The following is a 21,978-nucleotide window of genomic DNA, read 5'->3' as shown; positions in this document are numbered from 1 at the left end:
GGCTTAGCACTGTGCCAGCGTCAGCATCACTCTATCTACCTTCTACTTCCAGAGCAGATGAACTTGAGCCAAGATTCGGTCAGCTTAAGTGCTGCGGTCCGTTCCTTTTTTTCTCTTTATCGCTCTTGGGTCTGGTTCTCGATCTTGCGCGTTCTTACTCATGGTGATTTGTCGACGGAATGCTGCAGTGGAAGAAGGCAGAGAGAGGAGGTACACACATATAGATCGATGTGCGGTCGATCGAGTGGAAGAAACTGGTTTTTGGAAAGTTTCTTCTGCGTTTTCTTCTTCTATCCACTGCTGGTCTGTTCTCATCTAAAAGCCACAAATATCTGCTGATAAATCACCATTTAGTGTCAGCGGGTACAAGGTACGGAAATGTTTCCGAGGGGCTCAATGTGACTCACGAGATTGGCTAATTTATGGTGGAAATGGAACCAATATTTGGTTTCTCGGGTGATTAGAAGGTAATTAATGGGTTTGGATGGGACTTTGAGTGCACGGAATTTTTGGTTGCGACCGAACCCGGGACCGCTTGAGGTATTTTTCCGGGGAATCTTTGCATCTTGACTATCGTTGGAATATGAAGAACACTGTGTTCTAGCATTGGATCGATTGAGAATGAATGGGATTCCATTAAATTAGTCGAAATTGAAAAAAAAACTATTGGAATTGTTATTATATTGTTATATGTTAAATCTAGTTATATTATTCGTGATTAAAACTCCATTATTCGTGAAATAAAAAGAGACCACAAACAAGACTGAAACATTCTCTATTGGTTCGATAAAGATTTTTCGAGGATTATGATGTTGAATTCGCACAATCAGCACCAATAATATTCGGTACGATATTGGTACATGCTGGTTTTGAATATCTTCAGGAAAGATAGGCCGCAGTCGCAGTTCAACGTTTTTCATGCTGCGACTAATCTTCAGTTTTTCAATTTGTACCCCCACATGTTCCAAAAAGACGTGATCCGACGTCAAAACAGTAGCGCATAAAATAAAACAACACGAAAATAAGAACCACTAAAAATGGCGGTTGTTCTATTGAAACTCATTGTCAATTTTATATTTAGCAAGTGTATAATCTTGTTTCCGCTTTGTTTTCGCGCTCTGCTCTTTCTCATTTTTCAAGAAGAAGGAAGCTAAATCAAAACTTGAAATTAAGTTACAGCACTTCTAAATGTGTTTGGAAATATTCCAAGTTTCACTCTGAGTCATCCTTTTTTCCTTTTGAAAGTAAACCAAATAATGAGCAACGAATTCCTCGTCGAAACAATATCATCTTCTGAGACAGTCCATGAAAAAATAATTATGCTTTTAACTTTACCATAGGGATGAATGTGCAGATCGTGTCCAGGTCGATTGATCGAAATAAAAAAGATAGTAAATAACTTTCTTTAACATCTGAAGGAATCGACAGATAGTATAGGACTTCCATTGCAATTTAGTTTCCGGGTATGTCTTGGAAACATTCGCAACACTTTAATTATCGATGTGGATACATGCTCGGAAACTTCCTATGATATACCATTATCATAGGCCTTGGTATTATCAAATAGAACCTATTTGCTCCCTCAATAAAAAAGCCTTTTAGTTCTTTAAATTTCTGTCTCTAGAGCAGCTGACCACGAGTAAACTAACTCCGTTCGACATCCTTTGGCTCAAACCCATTGCGGCATTCCATTTTATTCTTGATGAGTCTCATGATCAAGAGGCGTTCTAAGATGAATTGTTGGGTCATTCCCAATCATCGTGTTGGTTATACTTGATTCTGACACCAGTTTTGATCAAGTATAACCTTCAATTCTGGGTGCTCATGAACCTTCTTTCTCCAATAATTTTGTCATACTGTTTTTCTGGTGTGGGAATATCATTCTATATTCCTGCGCTTGGGGTTATCAACAATTTTTATCCCTCAATCAAAATGATGTGATGTAATCCCTTGAATTATGCAGCTGCTCAAAAACAAATTTTGTTTGACTTCTCCAATCCGCTCCATCCAATTTCTGAATCATTCTCATGACCATGAGGCATTCTGGAATGGTTTATTAGATGACTTGATTATGATTCCAGTCTTGATCAAATTAAAAAAATCAAATTCCTATGAAATATACAGACCTTACTGTCAACATTTGTTTACTTTTGGGAGAAAAATTTTAATCTTTTAGTTTTTGTGTCTTTTTTGAAGACTAAAGAGACCCTAGCTGTTCACATAATTTTTGGAGAACTTCGATTTTTTTGAACAATAATTCAGAATGGTATTTGTTTTTTTTTCTTTTCTTAGATGAATTATTTTTATGTTTGTTTTTGCCGAATATCCCTTAGTTAAAATGTTTCTTCTGGTCAACTGTCGATCTTTTACTACAAAATCGAAGAAGTTTAAATGAAATTTTTGGGAATAGAGTATAGAACCGCATGTAATTTTTGTGAATATCAAAGTTTTGAATTCAAATTTCTTTTTATACGATTTTTGAAAAGCTTTATTACCAATAAAATTCGGAGAAATGTATCTTTCCGGTTTTGACTTTTTTGATAATCATTTTTTGATAATGTCTCATCTTCCCAAAACCATGGAAAAATAGAAACGCATCTAATCTCAACGCTTTTGAAACCATGAAACATTTTTTTTTGAAGTTTTACTTAAAGTGGACATGTGGATTGCAGTTCTATATTTTTCCTTGAAATTTATCCTTCATGTAAATATCTTTCCTTTTGTAGGAAAAAGATCGATAAAATAAAGGTAAAATAAGAAAAGCTAAGGTCTCTCAAGTCTTGATACCTCAAACACAATCAGATGCATTTTTTAAAAATTGCTTTCGTCTAGAAGCATAAATTTCACATGCAGTTCTACTTTGATAGTTCATTTAAACACCTTTCATTTGCTGGTTGAAGAATGAAAATTGGTTCAAAAGTTACAAACTTTAAAAATGGGTGTATATGGAAAAAAATTAAACCAAGCATAAGAAATAATATATCTTAAAGAAAAAAAAAATACCTTTCTTAAGTTACGTTTTGTGAAAATGTTTCCAGTTTTCATAAATGATATGGACAGCTAGGGCCTCTTTGGTCTAGATACACTCATCACTTCGAAAAAACACCCTATACAAAATATCAGCTTAATCGGACTTAAGGAAGAGTGGCGCAAAGCGGTGAAAGTTTAAGTTTTTTTTTAACCGAAAAATCATCCAAGGGGGGGGGGAGTAAAGGAAATCGTGGGTTTAAAAAAAAACTGAACTGAATATGTCGATCATCTAAATCAGTGCAGTGGAATGTTATGAATTTTGCAAAAAATCATTTTTAGATATAAGGGGAGAAAATATTTTTCGAACCACCCAAAAATGGAAATGAGTACCCTAATAAAAAAATTAAAAAATGCAGGTCTAATGTTTTGCGACAAAGAACAAAATTAACACTTTTGACGAAAATCCGAGAACCACTATTTTCTAGCATGGAATGCCTTCAGTAAGTTAGCGTCACATGAAAATTTCTTCACTTTGGAGAAAATAATCAAAATCTCCCGCCCCCGATTTGACTCCAAGACCGGTAATTTCAGTCAAGATTTTCGCAGGACGCAATTTGTCATATGTTCCTATAGCTTTTTTGTCAGTTGTTCATCTATATAAATAAAAATGTAAGGCAAAATCTGTTGGTAAGCGGAAACCCCGAAGAAGGGATGGTCCGATTTTAGCCTCCGGTATTTTGTTGTATTCGTCTCTTCCCGTAGATCAATATAGTGGAGAGAAAAATCGGACAATTTTCGGAAAATCCTGAAGGAAGGTCGGAAAATTCGGAAAATTGAATTCTCACATGTTCGAAAATTACATCATAATAAGCGTTGTTAGTCCATTTGATGTTGGCGCTAACGAAATTGATTTTTGTAGGGTAATCAGTCAATGAAGAGTTCAGTGATTGGACTCACTAACGTTCACTCAGTAAGAAAACGTGGATGTTTGAAAGTCTAAATCTATTTTGGGCGGGACGAAGTTCGTCGGGTCAGCTAGTAAAAAATAAATTTGCACGATGTTTGAAGCACTTAAAAGTTATTTAAACGATTCTAGATAGTTTTGCTGAATGAATTTTTATTGAACGATTTTGCATTCACTTTTATTTAGATATGAGCGAAATTGTTTGCATAATTGATGACTGTATTGATTCAATTTTTATTTAAAACCGATCGCCGTGAAAGTTTTCATGAAACCGAATGACCTTTAAAGAGTTTATGGTGTAGAGGTAAGACACCTTATGATGATTGTATAAGTAAATAAACAAGTAACTTTGAAATTAAATATGGTTTAAAGAAAAAAAAACTTTGAATGAAAACAACTATAACTTGTAATCTAGTCGAGCCATTGTATTAATCTTGTTTTTTTGAGTTCACTACATATGTGCTTCATGGATAAACGAATCACAATACAAGATGAAACACAGGTCTGGCATTTTTTCGTGATAAACATAATCGTCATATTAACTTACATTAAATGAGAGTACTTATCGACTTCTGCAATTGTTTATACAAGTTACCCCTTGGGATGGTGAGATGGACATAGAGCATTGTCAGTCTCCAAGAACATCCCCAAAACCAGGAAACAGATCCTCTAAGCGAGTTGACCCTTCGATAGGCGCCTTTGTCCAGTCCTGGTGATGTTCGGGACGTGAAACAGCTATATCGCGACTAATCTCCCGCGAGATAATCGGATTGACAGTAGGTTTCGCAAGCCGAACCACAAAAAAAACAAAGCTACGAACAATACACAAGAAAGATATTGTGAATCAGGCCAGGTTGTAAACACGTCAAGCTAAAACTAATAAACTAATTCGAACATTGTACTGCATGAAGGCAAAGTTTTCACGAAATCAATACTTCCACTGCAGCATGGAACATGTCCGCTGTAATGTTCCACCATTCCGCATTTGTATCATGATTACAAAGCAGTACCGTCAGTTCTCCAAACTCAAACTCGACCATCTGAAGCTCAGACATTGAATTTCATAATGATTGTGGACTAGGTCTGAATCATTGACTTTACGCCAGCAGAATATTGCGTTAGGCTTGCTATGAGATGGTGACCGGAATAAATCGCCACAGTAAACAACTGCAACAGAAACAACCGCTTAGAAAAAGTGTAGTAGGCTAGAAATATTTGGCGCGGGAAAAACATCATGTGCCTCACATTTCTATTATAAATTTATTCTCTTGTTCTCGTTTTTCGAAATTTATTCTGAGGACAATGTAATGGGGACGAAGTCCCCATTTGGCGAGGATAAGGAATCGAGGCGGCCCATGCCGCCAAGATGACGCAATCCGAGTCCACCGCCGACCCGCCGTCGGAAGCGGCGGTGTCTCGCACGCAAACCTGGGATCCACTGATTGCCCGGTTAGTTTGAAACATAGGATACGATCCTTTAGCAATGTCCGACCGAGCTCTAGCGAGCGTCGGACGGTATACGTCTGCCCGGGGCGTTACGTTTGCCTGGGGCGATACGTTTGCCCGGTTAATTCTTGTTTTGAAATACAATACCGCGCCACAATATTTATAGCCTACTACACATTTTATAAGCGGTGGTTTCTGTTGCAGTCGTTTTCTGTGGCGATTTATTCCGGGAACCCTATGAGATATATTTTATCTAATTCCTGACCAAGACATGAATATTGAAATTTACGAATCCAAAAACATATTCTAATCTTCCGAAATATGGTCGATTTGTTAGTCTAACCAATGAACATGGAATTAAAGAGGATTCTGAAATCAGATGAATCTGAAATCCACACCATTTCAGGGCCCCATAAATCCTACCCAGCTTATCAGAGTTGACGTCACGATGGAGGTGAGATCACCTCCCGGCTGAGTCCATTGCCGTCCCGACATGAATGAAGCCCACCCCGGTCATTGATAAGTGACAGGTCAGTGTCGCCGATGGATTTCTTCCTCAATTATCTTCTCCGCATCGTCCGCTTGTTTGTTCCTTCGTCGCGGGAATGACTCAGACACGCTCGTAGACTCGATCCCCGAGAAATCCAGGTAGATACCACGTTCCACCGTTCGATCGGGTTCTCCATAGACCTTTGATAATTATCGAAAACAGTCTTAAATGTTTTATAGCGCCCCCTGCCTTTCGGGCCGTCACTGACTCGGAGACAAGCCATCAGAGAGCCAAAAAAAAACCTTCCAGACACTGTCGCGAAGGCTTTTAAGAAGGTGAATTATTTAATCGCTCTAATAGGATAATTTTTCTTGCCTTGGACCGGTCTCCCCGCACACCCTCGGGAGCGGACATGGCAGAGCCCCGAGTAGAATGGCCAAAAAAAAAGTTTTTTTTCTCACTAGCTCTCTTCTTTTTCAAATAGTTTCACCTCCCAGCAGCAACAACCCTGCCCAGCAAAGAATCGACGAAACTAATTTAACGAGCTGGGATAATTGCTTTCACAATTAAAAAGTGGCTCGTCTTCACAGTTCTCGCGCGCCCCGATTGCGCTGTTCTTGTTGGGTCTTCTGTTGGGTCTGAGCATTTTCGTGCATTTAATTACGCCTTCACGGCGCGCATAAAACGCATCCCAAAACCACAAGACACGCAACACAAAGTTACTGTGCTCTGTTTTTTTTTTGGTTGGGTTTTGGAATTTTTCTTTTTTTCCGTTTGGCAGCGAGGAAAAAATAAGAACGAAATTAGTTACACCCATTACGGTTACGAGGGGAGAAGAAAGACCGTTTATAATTAAACTACATATACCTAAAAATCATTTAATCATGCTTCGACGGACGGAGGGAGTTCCTCATAACTTCATAACTTTGGAATTCGGTTCCATCCCGAGTTTTGCGGGGCACGGCTGGCCGATAAATCATTCCACCGAGTCAAAAGGATTCCTTCTCCGCCCCCAGATCGTCGTGTTTTTTTCCGTGGAAATCAAATGAAGTTCTTACCGGACGCCTCCGGTTGGCCATTTGTGGGTCTTTGTGTGCGTCTATGGAAACGCACAGCAAGGCGAGCGTTGGATTCATTAATATAAATATTTTGGCTTCATGTCTTTCCGAGCCCACAGCTTATGCCTGCCTGCCCATCATGTGTGGGAAATGTCTAGCTTTGGTTGGATTCTTGGAACGGAATTCAATTTGGGCAAGATCTGGTGAATGGACGATTGCAAACATCACACAGTGACAGGGTATGATTTTTTCCTCTGTCTTCCTCTAACTTCAAATCTGCAGAAAGAGCAATGTTTGTTTGATTTATCATTCTTGCACTTCTCCACCCCCTTGTCCAGGGCAAGAAGAGCAAAAAAAAAAATAATCTTAAGCTCTGCGCTTAGGGACGATTTCTTCGGGGAAAAGAGCAAGAGTCCCTTTGTGCGCAAAACGACAATGTTGTGAGGCAGAACTGTCACCAGGACACAATAAGCGAGCGAAACGACGATGATGCCACAAAGGAAATGAGAAAAGGTGTGATGTTTTATGATGATCATATCTTCCCTGTACGAAATGCGAACAGGGACAAAGGTGTACAAACAGAAAATCATATTCTACATAAACAAACAACACACAGTCGTGAATAGTTTTCCTGTCTGTTGTTGTCCCGAAGGGAAGCGGTCCGAAGCAGAGCGCTGCTGTTGTCCAGCAGTCAGACTCGTTCTCTCTTCCTTTCTGTTTCCGTGTGTATAAATAACAGAATAAATGCTGTCAAAACACACAAAAGAATTATGAATACAAAAGCCATGGAATATTGATGTTGGAAAATATGTTCTTTCTGTTTTTTTATCTAAGATTCCGCTTTGGCCGCGTCGTCCTCGACAACAACTGGACCAAACCAAGTCCATCTCCTCGTTACGGCGGGGTTAATTTTGGTGAATGTACATTTAATAGTGGCTGTATTTTGCGAATCTCGTTTGGGAGCCCATGTCAACGCGAATCGATCAACTTCCACCCGCAGAAGATGAAAGCGCGTAACCCGACCCGGAAGCACCTGTATTATCCGAATCGACACCGACACCGTCTCCCGCCGAAGCTGTCGAAAATCCGTCGACAAAAAATCGGCGGGAAAGGATTTTAAAGCGGTGAGGCATTTCATTACCAGCATTTCAGGCGGTTCGAATCATCCGAGATCCACTTAAGTGGTTCTTCGCAGCATCACCACCCGTATCACCTGAGGCCAGGTAAACGCAGTGGGGGAGTCAACAGCGCTTCCATCGGCAGCACGTACCGGCATTGTTCAACGCCACCGATGGCGGCGGGGGAGAAATTCGAACCCTTATCGTTGAGTTTTATTGCCTTTTCTGGTTGTTCTGGTCTCTTTCACTCACTCTTCCGCTCCGGAGCGGATAGATACCGATCAATATTTTATCTCAAGCACAGGTTCCTCGTTTCTAATCTCGGAGTTGGGGGTGGGGGAAATATTCCCTCGTTAATAAGAGTGAGAGGCGACAAGAACTCTCGGGGCCTTCGGATCGGAAATCCATGTTCTCACATATTTACGCATTCCGCAGCTACCCTCTAAACCGCACACACCCAAACACACACATATTGAATTTCGAGCCCAGGATTTTCGGGCCTGGCGGAGGATTAGCATTGCCAGTGGAAATGTAATGTCCCGCGAGAAATTTCCGTCATTCGATAGCCCCTACTTTGTAGTGTCATCGGGAGAGGTGTGTTAGAATCATCTGCGCCCGGAAGTGTCTGCCGCGCTGCGGCGAAGTAATTCGAACAATGCCATCTCTGTAGTCGATAATGGAAATCCAATATCCATCGGAATCCAGACAATCCAAAATTACCGGCGGGAAATTTATGGCTGGAATTTCGCTAATCTATTTCCCATCGGTGATTACGTACGTAGCTATCGGGAGAGTCCTGGTGGCGGATTTCCACTTCCCACGGAGCTCTGCCTTTTTCTGGAAAACGTAAAAACGAAAAATGAATTTGGGCCACAAACTTTTTAATCTCGCTGTGTTCTGCTCCCATTCCATTAATGCTAAATCCAGCTCTCGATAGCGCGCGTGTCCCTTACAACGGTAGGGGGTTATGGACCAACTTTGCTCGTTTCAGTCACTTTGTCATGGAGCACGAAACATGCGTGTTGTGTACCTTTTTTCCGCCGGCATCGTTTTTTTCTTGCCGCTCGAGATTGGGATTAAATTGTACACACACAAATTATCCTTTAGTACCCTAAATACACGGTTGGATCAGAACCAGACTCCGAGTGCTTTCTTCGTCGGAGTGGTGGAGTGTCGTATGAGAAGATTGTAAAATCTCCACCCTCCCCCTTCAAGGTGAGAAAAAGTTTTAATTTTACGTTTTCCCTCGTTAAAGCGAAAAAGTTTACATCGTTCACATTCGTGTCACAATAAAATCAACCCCGCGACAACGCGCTGATGAAGATTATCCGTCATCGACGGTGCACGATGATGGTATAGAGTCATCATATGGGGGGCTGTAAAATAAACAAAAAGTGCTAACTGCAGAGCGGTTTCACCGGGTGAGTAACCGAAATTTGAGGAGATATTCTGCTACTGAACTCAGAGTTTCTTGTTGGGCAAAATGGATTTTTAGCAACTTGAGTTCACACAAACTTTAAACGCACTTTCAACTCAAACCAAATACCAAAGTAAGAAATAATAGAATTTTAAATGCAGAGCTATTTTCACACCATTCCTTCTATTAAAATAAAAAAAAAGTCTGTTGAATTTAGAAGATCTTATTGATGATCGATCTTTTGCTGCTCGATATTCCTAACCCTGCTACATGGAGTCGATGCGCTGGTTTTGTTCTCCTAGATTAACTGGCGAGATTTGTCGGAATTCAATCGAAACAAAAACGTCAAAAGATGTGATCTGTGTAGACCAGTGATTTTCAACCGGTGGGGAATTCCCCCCTATTGGGGAATTTGGCCTTTAAAAGGGGGGAATTTGACAATGATTAACAAAAATTGCCACAAAAACTTTATTGGATACGCTAAAATTTGCGATCCTCGGCAAACATTTCCAAATCTGAAATGTAATGTTCAATTGAACAACTTCACAAAGTTTAAAAGACTTTCGTCGGAGAATGATGATGGAACAGACGACGAAACAGTACAGAAGACTATTAAAAAGGAAATTGTACAGCATTTGTCAAGATTTTTTACAACAAGTTAAACTGGAAACATATTTTTCTTATATCAAAGAACAAGATTTGGACATGGTTTGAATTCCCTTTCAACTGGCAGTGACGAAAGTTCCGGATTAATTTCAGAACAAACTCATCGATCTGCAAATGATCGATTTTTATCCTGATATGCGAATTAAGCGTTACGAGTGTTGTTGTCTTATGTGTAGTATTTATGCGAATCTGGATTTCTGGAAAGAAAACACCGTAACAGAGTGGATATCGAAGATGACATGAGGTGTGCTTTTCGATAACGTGCTCAAGAATTACGATTTTGGCGGAAATCATTCAGACGCAGGTGCCATACAAACTTTATATACCTTTTTTGTAATCAGATACAAGTACAAAATCATATTTGTTGCGAATATAACTTGAAAGCCGTTTGTATTCTTTCAATATTTTACTGATATGCTACAGACTTTCTTACAAAATACTGATAGGTGGAAGCATTGGGATTAATTTTCGTAAAGGGGGGAATGGAGCAGAAATGGTTGAAAACCACTGATGTTTTGCGATGCTTTCACTTCCGGAATACAAACATCTTATCCAGAAGTATAATACGATGAAACAAGGAAAAACGGCAAATAATCGAACACATTTGTTAACACTGCTCACTACCACAAACACACATATGAAAACCGCACATTATATTGTTGTCACCAACACAATGGCATCTAGTTATAAATTGGAATCATCTACGTCGCACGTGGTAGTTGGCAGGCAAAATTAATCTGATCCCATCGGAGTTGAACAGTGGTCACATAGGGTTGCATAGAATTTGTAAAAGTTTGGTGAATTTTGTCAATTCAAATCCGGCTTTTCCGGATTTTTTTGTTTTTCATACGAAATAGAATTCGATAATAAAATGAATTAGAACCAGTTTTATTAGTTCAAAAAGCACTTGCATTTGCTCATTGAAAAATGTGAGCTTTTTTTCAAAAAATATAATCTCTGATTCACAGAATTTTCGTACAAAATAGCTCCAGCGGAGCAGAAAATCCTCACCGAAATTTCAAATTGACAAATTCACACGCTTTTCGAATTTAAAAAGCGATAAAAGATTTTGTTTTTTGGTTCGATTTATCGGTCAGTTCAATTCTGAACAAAACAACGCGATCAGGGCCTGACAAGTTCATTATCGACGACAAATCGTCGCTCAATAATGAGCCTACCGAACTTCAAATCGCAGCTGACTCATGCTGGGTCAATATATCGCGGCTCTCTTTTTACGCTCAATGAAGCAAAAATATACTCCCCTTCGTGTAGGGTAGGGCGGGGCTAGTTGGTCATTTTTGATTAAATTTGGTTACAACTTTGTAGCACGAGGTTTTGCGTTAGAGTGTTATGTACCACAATGAAGCTTACCTTCAATGCGAAACCCTTCTAAACTCGAGTCGACCGCGAGTATTCGGTTTCCTGTTTTATTAACCATAGAATTTAGGAAACATGTTAATATTTTCTAGTAAGAATATAGTTAAGAGCGTGGTTCCTTCAAACCTATGTAACTGAGACTATAAAAATAAACGGATTAATAAAAAAAGTCTACCTTTTACCCTTTGAACGAAAAATGATCAGAGAATCATTAATTTGATATTTTTGTTTTATTTGACGTTTTTATATTTCAGAATAAATTGACAAACTAACACCACACACGGGGTAGGTTGGTCAGTATATAGGGCATGTCTATCATATGATAGGCATGTTATTTTTGGGCAATAATAAGCGTTTTTTCATCAAAGGTTCCCTCCAAAAACAGTCAACAAATATCATGTTGTCAAGTAAAAAACAAATTAATGAAAATGTCAAATTGTCTTCTTTTTTCTATCTGTTCTACCATTATTCGATGCAAAATTACTCGATTAAAATGGCAGATATTCGATTATTTGAATTAATCGAACGACTAACCGACTGGCATTATTTTGACATTTGTTCGCCCCAAAGTATACTGGTATAACCTCCAGGTATGCTACATTACTCGATGCATTATTGTTCTGATATTCAATGTGAGCTTATGAGGTAGGCCAACACAGGTAATCTGTTGCCAGCGCTGGTGGTGTTGTGGTAAGCGTGACTGATATCCCGTTTTAAAGGCAGCATTTTTTCTGGACACCGGTCTAGGATCCTTCATTTTGGTAAAATGAAACCAATTAAACGTTCATTCGAGCAGCTCCAATCAAATTCTTCTTCTCAAATTTATTGGAAATGGACGCGGAAGTGAATGAAACAGGACAATGGCTGAGTGAAAGAAACAAGTAAAATAATAATTTCAGCTTCCAACCACTTATCACAACCTTGCTAACTATATCATCTATATAGGATGTTCAACATACCAGCAAATCCGAATAGATCATAACAAAAACATTGAGTTTCCAACTGAGGAGTCGTTACAATACCTTATGGCTGGGGTAAGGCTGGGTGGGGTTCTTATTACAACTTCTAGGTGCACCTTAGTCATACCGGTTACAGAATTTAGTCACCCCGAACTGGATACCGATAACAACAAAACAGCGGTGCATTGACGATTAAGAGTGCTGTTGGGAGGTTTGTTATTACACCTCAGAGTCAATTGCTAACTAACCAGTTCAATGGTAAAAAGTGGAAGAAAGCCGTCCAACGTACCAATATTCAGCTTTGGGCAAGTTAGATTTAAGCCTCCGTGTTTTGGAATGTACACGGTACTTAGCTGATCGATTTTTTTTTGAATTTCTATAGTGTTGTTTTATATTTTCTCCACGGTCATCCATCGAATACGACCTCGTGATGAAATTTTCCAATTATTAGACTTAAACATGCAGAAAGAAAAAAGGTCAACTGACGTTTTTTCCTGCATCTCCATTGACGAACCCTGTATTGCTTATCATAAGACCCTAGACCTGATAAAAAAGTTTAATATTACCTTTGAATTAGGTAAATACAAATGTTGTATTCAAGTTGTGGTTTCATTTGTCCTGATGCGAACTTTTTGGTGCTGCAATCAAGGTAACTACATAAAACGTTTTCCGTTTACTGAATAGATTTGTGTGATTCATTCAGATATCTTTGCACTTTCTTATAAGGTACACAATTGAGCTCTCGTTGTCCCTTTTTTCCTCGTGTAAAACCAAACTTATTTTTAAATAAATGTTAATAAATGAACCATTCAAAAAGTTGTCTAGCACTAGCTACAATTCCTACTCAATTTGCTGGCAGAACTAGAATTCCGTAACATAATTTTCATGAGACTACCAACTAATTAAGCAATTTTTTTATGTCTTCCTATGAGCGGAAATGTTGATCAGACAGCCCATGTGCCATCGAACAGAGCAAATAATGATCAGATGACGAAATATCTCGGAAACCCGGCGGGTGGGGTATGAATTGCTATTCGAGTGTTTTCAAGTTGGTTTTAACAAGCTTGGTATCGTGAGTTCGAGCGTTGTCATGCTGTAGAATACCTGTTGCATGCCTCTGCTCGTATTGTTGTCGTTTTTTCTATGATGTACTCGGCTCACGGCTTCAATTGATGCGAATCCGATACTGTTCCCCAGTAATGGTTTTGTCAATTGCTCATAATGAAGATCTCCGACATGGTCCTAACAAATGCATATAATAACCATCACTGTGGTGGGCAGTCCACATGATTTACTACAATTGGGTTGCTGTAATGAAGCCTTTATTCATCACACATGCTCTTCTTGCATTTGGCACGAATCCTCATCGATCAATGCCTTCGTTTTGGCATCTTTCGAGATTTTTGGTCTTTTCGCGGACGGTTATCAACATAGATATAACCGTTTTTGAGATGATGGAACACGGAACGTTATTCTATCTCGAGCAGCATTTCCGAAAACTTTTCAATGCCACCCGCAAATGAAGATTATTTTGTACATAATCAGATATTTTCACACGACCTAACATAAATGGCGTTAAACAAAATCAGTAATGTTTCGAAGCAGATAACCAATGCGTTTGCTAATTTCCCGATGTTTTGGCTACACTTGACTATACAACACAACCTGCACTCAAACTACGAAATAACGAAATTAGCAGTAATGACTACCGGACCCAAACCTTCCATCTGAACTCGCCGTCATTCAAACACTTTTCTGCATCTTCAAGTACGACAGGGCAGTCAGCTATGTATGAAGCGATCACTACTACTAATGTGCCTCCTTGAGTAGAAATAGTATTTGTGGTTCAAAGTTTTCTGCTAAACGAAACCGATAGAAACGATAAAAAAACACACACCATTGCTGATTGGACAACTCACGCGTTGTCTATGACTGCTGGAGCCATCTTTTGACAAACACTTAGCATGTCTAGTAAATTAGTAACCCAAAACTATGTAATAATTTTTTTTTAATCTTTTTTTTCAATCTAAAACAATTGTATATTCAAAATCAATTACTTTTCTCGTTTCAGATCCCCATTTCTGGGAGCATCCGATAGGGCAAGAGCTCCGCCTCTACTATGAGTGAAGAACGGTGGTGAACACGCAACGCAACAAGATCTCCGGTGATTAATTCCATCAATTGGCTTCAAAAAATTCCCCCTTGCAAAGAGGGTGCAGTGTTTCAGTGTGTAGAGTGGTGTGATGGTGTGAAACTAGAGCCGAAAATAGATTGGAGGAATTGAGGCATTCGAATCCATCAATCAACAACACAATTATCCTGTCGTGGAGTGAAAACAAAACAACGCATAATATAACAAAATATCGAAAAAAAGAATAAGAGAAACGAGTGATGAAGAAAGCAACCATGAGCAACTCATCCAAAGTGCTATCGGTGGTGCTGCTGGTGACGGTGGCGGCCACCGCTACCGTGGCAGGTGCCCACTGGGACCACGCGGTCGATCTGGACGAAAACTATCGGCTGCTGTGGAGCATCAGCAACAATCAGGACATCACGTTCGAGGTACAGGCCCGCACCTTGGGCTACGTGGGGCTAGGATTCTCGACAGACGGATCGATCTATGGGGCCGACATCGTGATCGGGTGGGTCGATAACGGCCAGGTTCACTTTCAGGTGAGTGCGTTGTGCTTCCATTTTTGGAACCCTCGAGAATATGATTGCCGTCGTTTAGTAGAAAGTGCTCGCGTGGGGATGATTTGGACAATTTCATGGATGCTCGCGAATGACGAGAGATCTCGTTCGAGAGGCGCTGTGCGCTGTTTTGTTTCAACGCTGATTGAAACCAATTTGAGGGTCTTGATATTGCTCCCAGCCGAGGCGGAGATCAACGATCCACTCAAGGCTGCTGACTGAAGTGTGGTTCCTCAATCCAGCAACAGCGGTTTCGCCTCATAACGAAACCGTTTTAATTATCGCGCTCCAGAAACTATGTGCAATGGCACGAAAAGCATAAATCCAACGTAATTCCCTCGGTTTTGCTGCAAATGGGCCGTGCAAATAATTAATTTATTCATCTCATGATCGTAATGCGTTCGTTTTCGTCGAGGATCCCGCACGATATCCCTTGAAATTAATTATCCATTTTTTTTTTTGAAATTCTGATTCATATCGAAGATGTTCCATTCAAGGGGAGCGGCCGATTTCCCATTTTGAAGCATCTCTTCGTGTCTTTTTCTCTCGTATTCTACTTCAGATCCGTTCGATGTTTGCGATAAAGATCGCTCCTCGCGCGACCCTGAGAATGCGACCAAATATCTGCCGCATCGATTGGTTTGGCGGCGGTGGCTTGCTGCGCTTGGAGGCTATAATTAGTGGGCGTAAATCCGTGCTGCCTTTGACATGACAATCCTCCCCTCCCTTGTTGTGCTGCTGCTGCCTCTCGCTTCTCGTTTCTCGCGTGTGGAATGGGTGCGCTATTGGAACACGATGCGGTCGGCCCCGACACACAGACACACACACACACACATTCGTCAGGCCCCTTGCAAGAGCACAACATGAGAAAATGTATGTTGCGATAGTTGTCGCGCCCGCGTACATCGGATAAATTAGCATGTGCGACGAAGCCTGCGGGAGAGTGCGAGTGGAGACGACAATCGCACCCACGCGCCCAGATTGAAACACGTTGTTTTGTTTGATGTTGGCTTGCCAGTTGTGCCTTTTTCTCTGCTGTTCCTAGTGAAACAAGGAATTTTTCTTGTGTTTCATCTGATGTTGTTGTTTTTGAGGAAAGGCGCGGTTGCGTCGGGGGTGAAAATCAACACTTGTATCAGGCTGTGCGCTGGAGATGGGAACGAGATCTGTGTGATCGATTGCTTTCCCCACCGAGATGTGGGAGATTGTTGTACTTCCAGTAAATCCCTGGTTGAATTTGCATGTTTGCTTTCGAATCGTGTTGACAATGTGTATTACCTGAGTAACGGCTCTCTGTTTCACGCCGATTAGCTGAACAGAGCTTAGCTAACATGGGTTTACAATGTGTCGACAATCAATTAAATGTATCTCGAATTGCGAAAAAACTTATCAGGATACGACATAGATTTGTTTCATCTTCGAAAAACAAACGAATCGTATGCTTCAATTCCACGAACGACAGAGAAAGAACCCAACAATTAAGAGAAGAACGCCGAGGCAAAAGGGACTGTCATTAGGCACTGGCACGGTAGCCCCCAGAGGGCCTTCCGATTGCGTGGCCAGGATTCTCGGGAACGGAGAAGTTTGGTTTATTTTTTTCTCTCATTGGCCCGGCAATAAATCAAACAAATTAGAGGCAGAAGAATTTGCATTCTTCATCTTTTCAAGGTTCGACTGCCCAATGGCACAAAGACACAAGGATTGTGTGATTGTGAGTCGGGTCGGAGGAGAGAACCGCAAAAAGATATAGCTTCAGGCAGAGGGAGAGATCGCAAAGTTTTTGAGGCCTCCAAAAAGCCGGAATACCTTCTACCAAATTAACGTTTTGTTTCGTCTGTTTATCGGTTTCTGGGGGAAGCTTTGGGTACAGATCATAAATCTATATTTTTCGATTTAATGTTTGTTTGCGGGGAAAAGGGGCAGAGAGGCTTTGGTAATAATGTGCATTTCATGGTTTGTTTGCTGGGGGCTCTTTTCAGAGCCGAATGTTACCCCGGAGGAATCCGAGCCTTCGGAAGGTGGTTGTAAATCTAGTTGTGTCTGCCGTTGTAAATCAGGATGCGCACGTTTCTCTGGAAGCAGCAATATACATAGACCTTCAAAATTTTATTTGAGGTTCAGGAAAATAGATCGATTCGTTAGACGCACTCTAGCTCCGATGTCCCGTTAGAGAGTCGTCTTCTGCAAAGCAAACGCAAATGCCCGCTGCCAATAAAAAGCGGATGCCATAAACATCAAGAAGGCATTAAAAATAAACTTACAAATCGCTTCCCCATTAAGGCAAAGTCCTCCACCGGGAGGAAGGCGCACCATTTCTCATTCATTATTTACCTTTCACGTCATGCGACTCCGGAGTGGGCAGCAGACTGACCGTGAAATTCTGAGTCCACATGCACTTCTGCTCGCGGTATGCATTTATGATTTCTGAAGCTCGAAGGACGACCGAAGAAGACGACCGGTAGCAAAAGTTTACGTGCCGTTTTTATGGGCACAATTTTTTTTCCTGGTCCACATTTATTTCTGTACTGTAGCGCGCGGGGTAAGTGGTGGTGGCACAACCCAAACATACCGATGGATAATATGCAGCAGTGCAGAAGAGAACTAATAAAAGCGTCCGAGCGAGACTCGGACGAAATCCGCTCATCGGTTTTCGTCTCGTCAACGGATTAAGTTTACGATGCGCTCTCGTAAGTCCATTTCCGGACTTTGGGGCAGCGAATTGTTAAGTTTCTATTTAAAATAATAATAATAATGTTAATGACGATCATAACCATCCGTTGATGATGATGGTAATTATAACCGCGAAAGGAGGAGGATTGAGCGCATTGCATTCATTCGTTTGCGGTGCAGTTTTTTTCAGGTTGCTGTTTGGCTGACAGAATTTCTACCCTAAATTGATTGGGGCATTGTGCTTCCATTTCATTTCGAGAATACAACCCGTAGAAGAACTGACACACAGCTTTTAGGAAGAAAAAAAACATTTGACATCACAATTGGGCAGATTGAAAACAATATTGAAATCAATATTGATAAAAGAAGGTGGTTGCCTACCGCCAGAATTGTCATTACGTGAAGAGTAAAATATTGGTTTTAATTTTCTTTCTAAGATTTAGTTGCTTGAATTATGGAGAAAATCATATTTTTTTTAAATATCAATTTTTCGTGAAATGTTGCTACTCATACGAACTCAGACTTCCTCCGTACGAGGAAGTAGCTAAGTATGGAAAATATTCAGTAAACTTCTATGGTGCAACATTTTAAATTTCATTTTTTTTGTTTCGACTGCCAAAAGACGTACAGATCGGAAAGGCATACACAAAAATCGTGGTTCAAATCGCGTTAAAATGTGTCTTTTGACATTTTTAGTACGAAAATTGTTTTGAGCTGAAAATCATTTGCAAATTTTAACCTTAAATGTGGTTAAAATTAAAAAAATATAAAAATAATATTTTCTGGAACAAATAAAAATAATATTTTCTGGAACATAATTTTTGTGCTTTTTTTTAAGACGGGAAAACGACTTAACGACTTTTTTTCTAAGACTTTGAAACAGTAGTTTTTGAAGCTTCTAATCGAATTCATCTCCCAAATAATATTGTAATTATTTTTCTACCGCCTGTATTGTACTATCCGTAGAATAGAAAACCGGTTATATAATACTTTTAATGATTATTCGAGGTTTGATGAGACTTATAATGAGATGTGTAACAGTTTGCACCCTTTCTATACTTCGCTTCGCACGCTATGCACAACTATGGGCAGTCTCCTTGAGAAAACGCTCAAACCTGATCTAGAAACATGTGAACATCTCTGGGATTCATTCCAATGGTTAATGAGCAATAAATGCACTTCTTTATAGAGTTGTTTTTGAAATTCGTTTTCGATGGAACGAGTAATAAAGACGGTTGTACACGTCGATGTCAACGATTTATTTCCAAAATCAGAAAGAATAAAATACTAAAATCAGGATAAAATGAGGATCAGTTTTAATTTTCCGAAAAAAAAAACGTTTTTGTGACAAAATGTAACATAACTTATTTTAGAAAATATGTGTTCACTTCTTACGCATTTGTACACAAAATTTATACAGATTTATTCAGCTCTACATGGTTTGAAGCATTCCTTTTATCATGTTGCTTTCGCAAAAGCGAATAATATTTTAATAAATATATTTTTTTTCTATACAACAACAGCAACAGATTGACTTAATCGATTATATTTCTCTTCGGATCGAATCGAATAAAAAAATACCAAGAAATCGGGCCTTTAATATTGCATCCGAAACATAATTAAATAAACTGTGTTTCCTAAAAATGCCAATCGACTTACTATACGATAATTGGTTCATGAAATGTGAATGATTACAAAAAAGAGGTCATTCATCAGTAGCAAACCCGTATATTGAGACACATTAGAAGCTAATTTAATGCTGCGTAATAATCCATCCTGTTGGTATGGAACGGTTCCAAACCAAATTTACCAAAAAAACAGCCGATCTGATCGAGCAAAAATCCAATGTTTTTTCTAAAAAAAAACTCGAAAACCAGTTGTCTGTTAACAATTAATTTCTAGACAAAATGAAATACAAAATACACTCGAAACATCCTTTTATATATAACACTCGAAACATCCTTTTTACATATATTTTTCTCCTCCAATGTTTTGTGAGGTTGCAGATTTTGAGGAAGGTAATACAAAAGTTAGATTCTACACTGAATTCAGCAGAACAACTATTTAATATAATATAATTTTATAATTTTATGTTCGCCATGTTTTTACACTATTTCTGAATCTTAGTTATAATGTCCGCTGCAGTATGCATTTTCAAAGATTCAATATGAATTTCAGTTCTTCTAGACACGCTTAAGCTGCTCACAGTGCTTGCTGCACGAACGCTGATGAGATCGGAAATATTGCAACATAAGCTACGTCCGTTTGTAACTTTTTGCACTGGACAAGAGTATTAAAAGGTGTTTTAAAATTATGCTTTTCACAATTGCAGAACAATAACAAGAAATATGTCTAGCTGAAGTATGCATTATCGAATATTTAATAAGAAATTAAGTTAGCTTGTGTTCTTTTACTGCCGGTGAATTCAAAGTATTAGGACGAATCATTTTATAAAGAGATCGTAGTTTTGAAACAATAGACTTTTTGATCCTATATTTTTCATCTTCATACACGAATTTCACAAAATACTGTTTTAATTTATTGTGCTTTGGAAATGTTACTCAATGAGTTTATTTGCGCTCAATAAAAACTCACTAGACAAAAAAGTTAGTTGTATTTAGTTTTCATCGAAAAAGAGGTGAACTGAAGACCTTGACAAGCCTATGCATCCCATATGATATCCAGTAAAGTTTTAAAGTATACTATCGAATTATGTTTTGTAGTTTCGTTTTCAACGCCATCCTAAACTAGTCCATCCATTTTTTTGATGCATCCGTTATTATTTCCATAGAGTGCAAGTGCTTTCCAAGCGCACTTAATGCTTGCACTGAGCGGCACGAACGATTGGCACGGCGGAAAAGCGATGAAATGCCAATTTGAAATTTTTTAAATTAACCTTACCACACGTTGTTGGCTGCTTGCTGTCTAGAGCAACACTGATGTACTGAAATCTGGAGAAAATATATATTCACGAGGGCCCGTGACAAGTCAAAGAGATGGGACTACTGGCACATATCGAGATTATGATTAGTTAGTAGCATCTTTTGGAAGAGCACACACACTCACCAAGCTTTAACCAGATCGGCCTGTTATTTTGTGTTTGGCATTCGTTCGAATCGAGGATGTTCAGTGTTTTTTTTCCATCAATAGAATCCCAACTCGCTTCGCATCCCCCCTACTTGGCTCCTTCGGACTACTATTTGTTCCCCAATTTGACGAAAGGGAGAAAAAAATTCATTCAAACGATAAGGTTAATGCATAAACGAATGGGTTTTTTTCAGATTTGGACAAACCCTATTATTCGGAAGGGATCAACGAACTAGAGTAGCGTTGGACGAAGTGTATATGCCTAAAAGGAGGCTGTGTTGAAAAATGCATAAGTTTTACCCCATACAATTAAGCAGTTTTCATTTTTGTACGGACTTTTCAAACGACCATCGAATGTTGAAATTGATGAAGAAAGAAAACATTGGTCCTAAACAGGGCCCATCAATTTTTGTTTCCCAAAATTGTCAATCTGTTTTACGATAGTTGCTTCGCTACGTGTAAAAGTTCGTTGCCCAACGCGACACTTCTAAATTTCTTGTGGGGTCCAACTTGCAGATGAATTATTAAATTAAGAGCTCAGTTTGTAGACAACTTTAAAATGTTCTAGGAATATTTTTCAAATTTGAAAACGAATTGACAACAATAACACATGCCATTGTCATATAATATGGGTTTCGCAAAAAAACTGCAGTACAAATCATCCGTTCTATAAATTATTCATAGTATAGTATAAACATTATATTAATATGGTTATGATTTGATGATTTTTCTACATATCCTATAGCTACGTTTAGAAGCCTATTCTATCATATTTCTTCTAAAAATCCTATTCAATGGGAACGAGGAAAGTGTCACCCATATCTGGGTGACGGAGTGGCGAACTTGTTAAAGTGGTTATGCTTCATTTTTCATCCAGCAACAAATGGCCATATTAACATATTGTATTGTTGTTGAATTAGATTTGATGCTGAGCACTCAGAATAGTTGACCTTATTGTTGATTTAGAGAGATTCCGATAGATAGTCAATCCGATCCGACCCTCTCCGATTTTATTGATCTGTTGGGGGTACAAATTTACGATTTTAAAATTGGCCGCGTCGCAAA

At 39.2% G+C, this 21,978-nt stretch overlaps 1 protein-coding gene across 1 annotated transcript in view; it reads left to right on the top strand.

The window, feature by feature from the left end:
• LOC129768887 (MOXD1 homolog 2-like) overlaps positions 1-21,978 on the top strand; it is a 65,976-nt gene that overhangs the window by 9,663 nt on the left and 34,335 nt on the right. Inside the window, exon 2 of the mRNA XM_055770826.1 lies at positions 14,537-15,138. Within this exon, the coding sequence (XP_055626801.1) occupies positions 14,857-15,138 (282 nt within the window). The 5' untranslated portion in view covers positions 14,537-14,856. The remainder of the gene's footprint in view (positions 1-14,536; positions 15,139-21,978) is intronic.

The sequence above is a fragment of the Toxorhynchites rutilus genome, chromosome 2 (genome assembly GCF_029784135.1).
Source record: "Toxorhynchites rutilus septentrionalis strain SRP chromosome 2, ASM2978413v1, whole genome shotgun sequence".
Lineage (NCBI taxonomy): Eukaryota > Metazoa > Arthropoda > Insecta > Diptera > Culicidae > Toxorhynchites > Toxorhynchites rutilus.
This window is presented reverse-complemented; position numbering and strand designations above follow the sequence as displayed.